Source organism: Morone saxatilis, unplaced genomic scaffold, assembly GCF_004916995.1.
Source record: "Morone saxatilis isolate NCDOM2014 unplaced genomic scaffold, NCSU_SB_2.0 Contig2, whole genome shotgun sequence".
Taxonomy (NCBI): Eukaryota; Metazoa; Chordata; class Actinopteri; family Moronidae; genus Morone; species Morone saxatilis.
Genome location: NW_023339762.1, coordinates 8,008,401 through 8,019,074, shown reverse-complemented (window position 1 = coordinate 8,019,074; position 10,674 = coordinate 8,008,401). Strand labels below are relative to the sequence as shown.

The following is a 10,674-nucleotide window of genomic DNA, read 5'->3' as shown; positions in this document are numbered from 1 at the left end:
AAAAAAAGTCGGGTGACCAGTCTGGAGTGGTACAATAGGGGTCTACGACAGGGCACTAACAATGGAGAAAATCTGTTTAGTATGAGGTAGTGTTGGGGACACCTGCAAATCTCCTATAGTGGCGCCCAAGGGGGCAAACAATAAAAAATAACCCACACCACAACACACACACACACACAAAGGAGCAAAACACAACTTAAACAAAGTTCAACTTCAGTAAACCCGTGAATGCTGTAACGCAAGGTTTTATCTTCCACCACACACACATAACAAGCAACGCTCCCACAAAATAAGATAGAACTTTCGTGTTATGGTTGTACCCTTTCAAGAAAGACTCTAAGCAAATACACAAAATCAAGAACTCTATGCAACATGCAGTTGGGGCACGTAAGTTATTGGGCCTATCACTCAAAACAGGAATTCATTTATAATCAAATTTTTCCTTTGTAATTCACGATACGATAACGGAACACAGTAATGTAACGTTATGAAATTGTTAGGCCTACACACTCAATCACACGAAAGGATAATATCGAACTTATGTACTGACTTATTTCTGTGATAGAACACTGGCACTACAAAAATAAATGTAGAAAAAACATATGCAATACTGATGAGCCATCGGAAATACAAGCGGTGGATAAACTAATATCTTAATAGAGATTGAAAACATTGGCAACAGGATTCTCAAAGAAAAAATTGGAACCGGTTCTTGACATTCCCAATCTCTATAAGATGATATGATATGATACACAAATCTGGACCCATAATCTAAACATTCCATCTTTATGGGTCCTGTTTGTCTAATGGCATACACAATAACATAAGCTCCATGTAGAGTCAGGCATTGCTGACTGTAGTTGATGTATATTCCCCAGAGGACTTCTGTTGCCTCAGAACTTCCATTTTCAGTGTGTTGCTTTTATCTATAAGGGATGCTGTTGGAGAAATGAATTAACCTCCCTTCATGCTGCTGGCAGCTGTCATCACATAGACCCTAACCAACTCAACATGGATTCAAGCTTTTCAAGAGTGGCAGATCAAGAGTTTTTTAATGTAGACATTTGTGGTTGAAATGTACCATTACCCCGTTGACACACTCTTGCCACCAACTTTCTTATGCTGCATCACCACAACATCCACTGTATGTGCTATACTTTTGTTATTGTTGATTTGACTATTTAGTATATATTTATTAGTATTAGCTCTCCTGGCAGATTCATTATTGCGGCTCTGAGTCTTTGAAGCTCTCCAAAGAGCACAATTTAATTATCTATAAAATTGTCTAAAATGTGCTATAAATGATCAATTCCTTTGACAGATGTTAAGGACACCTATTCTTATATCAGTTAGTGGTTGTTCTTGGTTGATGCTTTGGCTTGCAGTATGTGTACACATACAAGGAATTTGAAATTCCTCTTAATAACTTACACACACACAACAATTTATTTATATAATATAATTTATATATTATTATTATTGTCAATGTAATCTAGTGATTTGACAGAATCTGATGGGACTCTTACTAAAGTTGGCCCTCCTCCCTGACTAAAACCTCCCAAGAATGTCAAAATCATAAACCTGACAAAAGCATCTAACAGCTACTTATTTTTAAAGGTTAACTCAAAGTGATTTTATTGTTCTTGGGTGCAGACACTAAGTGATAAACACAGACGGCATGTAGAGACAAAACATAAGATAATAAGTAGTAAGAGTGTAACTACAAGTCAGATGATTTATGGGAATGAGAGTTTCTAAGTTTTCTAATTCATGTTGGCCAAGCACATGTGATTTTTTTGACATGTGTTTGTTTTTAAGTTTGTTGAGACATTTATTGAAATTGCTTTAGTCTGGGGATTCGCTTTGGTCTGGGGAAGAAAGAGAACAATTATTTCGGTTATGGCTGTCTTCAGAGAGAAGCACATCAAACGTCATTGTGAAACTTTTATCAAATATGTTGTTTTGTGATTGTTTGCTTTTACAATCATATGGACAGAACAAGTATGATTTTGAAATTACTTTCAATGGACTAACTTAACAATGCAGTGTTAATGCCATCTCTTCTGCCGCTAGCTCAAAGATCTTTCCTGTTTTCAGCATCAAATTATAACTCCTTCTCTTGCACTTTCTTCTCTCTCCTGTGCAGGTACGCCAGAGTCACTGGAGGAGAAGGAGCGCCAGCTTTCCACCATGATCGGTCAGCTGATCAGTCTGAGGGAGCAGCTCCTCTCCGCCCATGACGAGCAGAAAAAAATGGCCGCCTCACAGCTGGAGAAGCAGAGACAACAGATGGAGCTGGCCAGGCAGCAGCAGGAGCAGGTGGGGGGGAATTTCAATTGGTGTGGCGTTGTTTTGTTGATGTTGTATTATCAAAAGTAGTTGTGTTAAGAGAAAGAAGAAAGAAACAGCGTAGTTATTATACCTGAAATGTAGTTTAATTTCAGGTATGATAACACTCACTTCATTGCTAAGAGTCCAGTGGGTTAAAAAAACGTGTAGTCAGGTTGGATACACACATACACAATTTAATTAGAAAAAAACAAAAAACAAATGCAAATTTTAAAATTATTACCATATTTAATGACCATTAGGATCTGCAAACTGACTTCTTTTGGCGTCACCTCCGCATAAAGTTGTTTAGATCAGTGGTTTCTAGCCCATAATGCTTGTGACCCCTTATTAGCTGTTCATGCTCTCTTATATTTCAATTTTCAAATTCATACAGTATTTTGCAAGAAAAAAATGATAAAATAGACTTTGTGTACCAGATTTTTTAATCTATTTTCTACACTGGTAATCGTCTTGTAACACCTTAGATTTGAGTTCAACCTTCATGATTGCCTGGCCGTTCATATTCTTTTTTCTAGTGATGTTGGTGTGTTTCTGGTGAAGCCGGTTTGTAATCATAAATGAAAGTAATGAGGACTGAAACACTAATAATAAGTTATTGTCTGTTGTTTATAAGGGTCGCCATTAGCACCAGCTTAAGCATTGGCTAAAGTTGTGAGGCAGCAACGCATATTTCTTAAAATGTGTGTATGTGTGTTTGTGTGTATCCGTGGCTTCAAAAGTTGTAGACAAAAATACTGCTGCTGATGCGTGAGTCTTCAGGTGTCAGTTGTAGAAAAAAATGAGTGTGTGCCAGAGAAAGAAAGAGAGAGAGAGGACCTAAGCAGAGATGTGTTTAGGTGAGCTGTTCTTTGTTTTTCTGACACGTTACTGTAGATCGGCATACGACAGGCTCTGTTTGGACAAGTCCACACCTCCCATCACAACACATTCCACCTTCCACAGCTTCACAAAGGAACAGGGAAGATGGAGAGAGTGAAAAGAAAGACAGATTCCAATATCAGCCAGTCATTTGGCTGTTGAGACTTGATAAGATAATGCCCTACAGACAAACCCTGAGAAATCTGCCTTTAATGAAATATGACATGTGTGCAAATGGGGCGCCGCCTCCCATTCAGCAGCCTGTAATTACATTTCAGAATAAATATACTAAACGACTCCTCAAGAAAAAAAGAGAGGCAGCTGTGTGGGCAGGATCAAATAGGTGACGTGTTGCCCCTTTAAGGATTTTAACCTTACAGGACTGGCCGGTCCCATCTGCCCATCATTGGATGACACTCTAACAACCCTTCAGCATTTCACTTCAGATGTTTTTTCTTAACAATCTTACATCAAAACAACAGAGGGAGAAATAACTATGATCACCTGTCCTGTTGATGGGTGTGTGTGGGGGGGTTGGTTTGCCTAGTAAACATGTCAATCTCACAGGTTCAGTGTCAGTTAAAAGATTCGTTCAGGAACTCTCCACTCTGCTAACTGTGTGAATTTGTTGCCCCATCCATCAAACTGGGCTGAAGCCCTTTGAGATAATAATCAGAAGGTCAAACAGGCACCTAACTAACTGCCACTGTACCTCCTGTCTAATTTACTGTACTGCGTTCAAGACATTTTTGACCTCATTGGAATTCAACACCACAGTTCAGGCTCTGGTTGCTCCACTTTTGCCTTTATTAAAATACATTCTCTTGTCCTCTCATGTCTTACCCAAGATTGACTTGTTACTCAATATTCGAACGCACCAATTTTCCAAAGTTTAATGTCCCCATGGAAACCAAAAGTTTTTTCTTGCTGCCAAAACATGGTATTAACCAGAAATCAGACCAGACATTATCAAAATAATGAAAAAGAAAAATGTAATGCTAAAACATCAAAGCTAGGGTAAATCAAGATTTTAATGGGGTCATTAGTTCAGTGTGCGTGCAAACTTTCTTTGATTAATCTCGTTCACCCAGATTTTTGTATTACTGATACTGTAAAGCAGATTTTCTCACATAGAAAAATAAAATAATAATAAACACAATAATATTAATAACACAATTTGCCACATTAAAAACAATAAGAACGAGCATAAACATAATGAGCCCTACTTATTCCTCATCTTCTCAGAATTCTGGAAATAGAAACAGATATATGAATGATACACATTGTTATTTTTTTATCAACATTTTCTCTCTTTGTGTGTGCAGATCGCCAGACAGCAGCAGCAGCTCCTGCAGCAGCAGCACAAGATAAACATTCTTCAACAGCAGATCCAGGTTAGTACGCAGACACTCCTACCCAGCTACACACACCTACACACACTCTATAGACAGACTTTACTTTGGTTCATTCCTCACATTTTCAAGCTGACTTCTGCCCTTTGCAGACTCCCCTCTTTTCTTCTCCATCGCCTCTTCCTTGCTGTGTCCATCTTTCTGAGTAAGATGTTAATTTATTGTCTTTTGCCCTTTGTCTGGAAGTGTCAATTTTCCTCCTGTTCCTCTAGTTCCATTATTATTGAGTCTTGTGTTATTGGAAGACAGCAATAACATTAGAGGTTGTGACCTTTCTGTTATGCTTCGCCTGTTATTGAGAAGTACGACAGTTACGCTGCACCAATCTTGCATTAATATGTAGGCATGCAGATACATACACTTACACAATGGGGCCCCAGTAATTGCCCTGGTTATGGCTTGATCGTTAGCTGTTGCATTGATCACTCAGTGATCGATATCCCAACATCCTCGATGCTTCTTCCAACTCTTTCGCTTTCTCTAGTTGTCTATTTATCAACATCTGTTTTCTCTCTTCACCCCAACATGCACTTCCCTCTCTGTCTGTTTCAATCAAACATTTTATTTTACCCTCACACATACTCTCATCTCATGTTATGACTTTCTTCTTTCCATTTACCCGTTTTGCAGCTTTCATAAATCAAGCCCTATAACAATGAATTGAAAAAACAAAACAGGATAAGGTTGAAAAAAAAGAGGATGTAAACAATATATATTTTTATCTATATAGACACATGCAGATAAAAAAGATCCATTGCCGTGCTGTGTGATTCACACTTATTTATACCAGATTCTATGTTTTTCTTGATTTCCTTTTCTTCTTCCTTCTCTAATTCCTATATCTGTTTCTGAGATCTGAGATTTGTGTGCACTATATATATATACATACTCACCAAGAAATTACCACCAGCTGCGAGCCAAAAGCTGGTAAATTTGTGTGCTGTGGCTGGTAGCCATGTGGGAAGTGAGCCAGCTTATATTTCACAGGTTTATTTTATTTTAAGTTGTTGGATTGCTGCTGAATTAAATCAGCTTTGGACACTGATCTGAATCCACTTGTTCAGCGTCATCCCGTGCCCTGTTTACCCCCCATTGGTCCCAAGCTTTGGAACTCCCTGTGCTCCGCAGGTGAGATCTAGTTAACAAGGGCTCGTTTTTTCCCTCTCTTCTTCTTCTTCTCCTTTTTTATGACGAGGCCCCACCCTTGGATCTTAATAAAGCTCGGATCGGACTTCATTACGCCTCTGAGCCCCAGGGGAGAGCGAGACCATAAAAACCAGCTCCTATACTCGGATCTTCTTCCACGCTGTGAAGCATGGATACTGTGTCGTGTTTGGCTTTGAGGATGAAGTGAGGATATGCAGAAAATAGCTCTTGAAAGCAGAATGTTATCATGTAGTGCTTCAGAAGCATCTGCTGTAGATTCAGGTGAAACCTATTTCAACGTATCTCTTGTTTCACACGTATTTTCTATGTTGAATTTAATTTTAAATGGATAGAATTACTTGAATCTTCTGTTTAATAAATGTACAGATATTAAGGCACAAAAAAGATCAGAACAAAAAAAAATTTTTTATTGGAAAGTTGGTAAATATTATATAAATTACAGCTGGGTGTGTGTCAACTTCTGACACATGTTATTTTTAAAACAATAGCATTTCTTGATGAACAAACCCAGCTTAGCAAGGAGCATATGGTCTATCTACTGTACAGAGGTTTAGAATTATTATGGCTAAGCTCCAGGGCTTAGTCACTGGGGTACGGGCTGTTTACGCTGTGTCGGATGTGTGTTGGCTTTAAACACACAGGCAGAGCTGCACCGGTCTGTTTCCACTTATCAAATCCAGACCTGAGCTTCTCTCAGGCCAATACTCTGAGGAGCTGACCAAATGCTACTGTTTCAGCTGAGAAGAATAGGCCTCAGTGTGGTGAAGCCAATTTTTAGAAGTGCCTGTTGTTGTTCATATCTTAATTTAAAACACTAAATGTTGTCCAGATGGAAAAAATAAGCAACCAAAACAAGTTTTTGCTAGAAAAGTGGAATAGTCGATAGTCCCTGTTGTGCAGAGTTCGGTGTACACATGCTATCTGTTACATCATCACGGCAAATAAAGTTAACCAACCTTAAGTGATTCATTTGCATTAATTTTATGACTTATTATCATAAATTTTTAACGTTTTATAGATGAGCATTAAACTGAGTCCTATCTGTATCTGATTTATGAACGGAGACAATTAAAACCCAGTAGGGAGCTGTTTTCAACACATTTTTCCATTTTTGCCTCTCGTCGTTCCTTCTTGCTCTTGCGTGGATGGTGTCAGTGTGTTTGTCAGCAAGTGTGATGCAGTGTTGTATTGGGGGGGGGGGGCGTAGTTCAAAGTGACCTATGTTTCCTGTCATGTGGTTTTAAATGGTGTGGAGAGCCAGCGGGGGATGTCCACGGGTTAAAGAAACGCTTCCGAAGGCCCCATTTTGATGATATGGTTACACACGTGCACGCATGCACACACAAACACATGAAGAAAAAGCACTGGACAACTGATATCAATACATAAAATGTATATATGTGCATGCAAGCTCACACACATATAGTACTTACACATAAGACATCTGATATTAACTTGAAGTAGAGACAGTTGATACTGGTGAATGAATGCACATGTATAGACAGTTTTTTTTTTATATATTCCCATTAGACGCACACACACACACACACACACACACACACACACAAAAACACACATATAGGCACACAAACTTACACACACAGTGGCGGTGGCCCTTTATGTGCCGTAGGCAGAGCAGCCCAGCCCAGGCTGGTGGCTGACAGGCATGTGTCTTTGTTAAGTCAGTTCCTATAATGGCTCTCATATGTGGCCCATTTCCTTCAGGCCCACAAAGGCACAGGCCCTAACCGCACCGCCCGGGCCCTAGCTAACAGGCTAATTAATGACTGCAAAGCCGCACTCCTCCTCCTCCTCCTCCTTCTCTCTGTTCTTCGTTTCTAACTCCTCTGTCTCCTCCTCTTCTCTCTTTCAGTTCTTGCCCCCTGAGTGTTTTCTTTTTGTTTTTACTTTTCAATTTCGTCTTGTATTATTTTCTCCTGTTTAGTCTGTTCTGTAATTACAGTATGCTGCCCCCTGTTGAAACACCATTAGCCCATTGTTTTTGGTTTTCATGTTGTGACTGATTAAAGTAAAGATATGGTTTTGACCAACATTTATAATCTGAGCAGTGTGTGGCAGCTGAATGCAGTCATTTATATTTAAGAAAAATGTGATGTTTACGATAGTCATAATAGATTAAACATGTCTAAAGTTACTGATAAACCACTTAACACTTTACCTTCATCTCCTCTGTAAATTTGTTGTGTCACCACTAATAGTCTGAGAAAAAGCTGGAAGCTTTTCTCTTGTCAATAAAGGGCTGACGTGAAAAGTCTGGGTTGCTAAACAAACAGGCACAAACACAATAATCACAGACACACATACACACATGCATAAGAACTAATGGAGCGGGCAAATGGCCGTTAGATAGACAGGCAGCTCCTACGTCAGCACATACAGCTTCAGACACAATGACTCGGAAAGCCATGGAAGGCCCATAACGTCGATTGGACTCACCAGCTATGGAGAATGGCTAACTCTTGACTTTACAATGGCCCACACTCCAGTGTATTAACCTGTGTGTCAGCCTATAGAAAAATGCTATAAGCATACAGTAATTCTGTGTGCTTCAATTAAAATCACCTCTAGGGACTTTATTGTGCTCACATGGGTGTAGCAAGATGGAAAGAACAAACAGAGCAATGTAATTATTTGTAGGTATATTATGTTCTAAAGCTGCACTAAGCAAAGTCTGACCACTAGGGGCAGAGGGACATGACAACAAACTAAAAGAACTATGGTATAGCTTAATCGAGTGGCTATGGCTAACTTGTTAGCTGCACTTCGACATCTGCAGAAAAATGAGCAACTGCCTTGTAACCATGTCTTAGATGCTTTCTTTGGTAGCTACTTGTTAACTTAATCTCACTGTGGTTTCAAGCTAAGTCGGCAGCATGGTGTGCTTTTTTGAGCTTGTTTGCTGGAAATAGCTCGCTACAGTTTTATATGTGAGAATAATACTCAACTATACAGTCTAGGCCTATATGCAGGCTGGAGAACCAAAACAATCAGCCAGAAATGGCTAAAGTGGCTAAAACAGCCACTTCAAAGTTGGCTAAGCTTTCAATTCTGTACTGAATCTGTGTTAACATCAAATCAAATCATCATATTGCCTAATGTAAAATTAGTTTAGGCTACTGTAGCAGTATGAGAATACCTAAAATGTGTTAGAACAAGTGAGTCACTGTGATGTTTCTATGCTGCAGCATCTTGTCTTTGCCACTTTTGTAACTGTTCATTTATATAATTAGTGCTTTATTCTCATATATTCAGTTTTTTTTCATTTCATGCTGTAATCTAACAAGTCACAAGTATAACAAATATCTTAGGCCATGACCTTTTTTTCATTTGACTACACATGGTAACAAAGCATAATTTATCTGTCTGAATTTCCAGATTGTTACGTCAAGTGAAATCAGGAGACACACACTAGATACCTGCCAGCTGCACAACCAGATGACTATATTTCTTTCTTTCTTTTCTCCTCTTCTCAAACACATCAACATACAGACGCACCTCATACGTACTCATTGCCCCCTAACCCTGCTGCCTGTACACAAGAGGACCATTAATTCTGAGTGTGTGTCTGTGCGTGTACACATGTTCCTTGTGCCTAGGTGTGTATGTCGATGTGTCTGGTGGGCAGTTAGAGGAAGGGGGCCTTGTGTTTTCTTAGGGGCTGAGCAGAGCGGGGCCCCAGCAACACCACCTTTCCCCAGTCCATTCATCCAGCACCCCCCCTCCCCTCGGTAAAAGAAGATCTTTGTGTGTGCGCTAGTGAAGCAGCCCCAGTCAGTCCCAGTGTTCCCAGAGGAATACAATGAATGGGAGCATTTTGTCCCACTCTATAACTTCCACCCCCCCACTTCTCTCTTCTTCTTCTTTTTTTTAAGCCATTCGGACACACAGACTCGTTTTTATTCTCTCTTAATTCCCTTTTCTCCATGTCACAAGACGTCCGACCGCTTGTGTCTGCGTGTGTATGGGAATGCCTCAAAAGTACCCTGAACTTGCAGTGTGTGTGCGTGTGTGCATGTGCGTGCGTGATGAGGGCCTCCAGGCTAATCTTTTTTGGAGTGTGACCTAAACAAGCATTGTCTGAAGAACTGGTCAGTGATGAAACACATTGTAAACTGCATCTTACTGAACCAATTAATAACTGTGGATTAATACAGATGGTCTGGATGCCCTGTTGTGGCACAAGACATGTGGCTCTGGACAACAGCACATACACACACAACCTAAATTCTAACCGTGACTCTAAAACCAAGTCTTAAGCCTCAAACAGCCCTTTGATGAAGTGAAACCAAACAAAATGTCCAAAAAATGTCCGTAACTAGAAGGTCCTAAAACTCTAACTGGTCGTTGTAAAGACATTCTCAACAATACACATACCGTACAACCCCAACCTCTTTTCTTGTAAGGGCTTTGAGTGGTCTTGCATCATATGTTTTAGCCACAACTTAAATTTAGTCAAATAATGTGATTTCACAAAATATCTCCTCTCAAAGAAATAAACATTACGTTCTGTTCTAACAAGCACAGGAACATGAAGTAACACAAATACAGGACAACTCCCTCTAACAATTATGTTCTTTTTTAAAAATATTATACAAGAAGATGGTAGATAACTGGACACTAAAATGGCATTGTCCACTGAGTGTAATTGTGGCATTTCTGGAAATTGTCTGATATTGACGTTCTGTTTTGTTGAGTGGGTTACACACTACGGTTTGCAGGTTATTTTCAATGATCTATCAATTTGTTTTTTTGAATATTTTTGTTCAAAAATCTAACAAATGCTAAAAGGAATAGTGGTAAAACAATCCCATTCATAAGTTCCAAGATAACCAAAGCGATATCTAACCCCAAGATATTTTTTTGT

At 39.4% G+C, this 10,674-nt stretch overlaps 1 protein-coding gene across 1 annotated transcript in view; it reads left to right on the top strand.

The window, feature by feature from the left end:
• Nucleotides 1-10,674, top strand: part of LOC118330868 (transcription factor SOX-6-like) — a gene marked incomplete in the record, with an annotated part of 105,754 nt that overhangs the window by 66,668 nt on the left and 28,412 nt on the right. Inside the window, 2 exon segments of the mRNA XM_035665563.1 lie at nucleotides 2,147-2,319; nucleotides 4,536-4,604. Of these exon segments, the coding sequence (XP_035521456.1) occupies nucleotides 2,147-2,319; nucleotides 4,536-4,604 (242 nt within the window).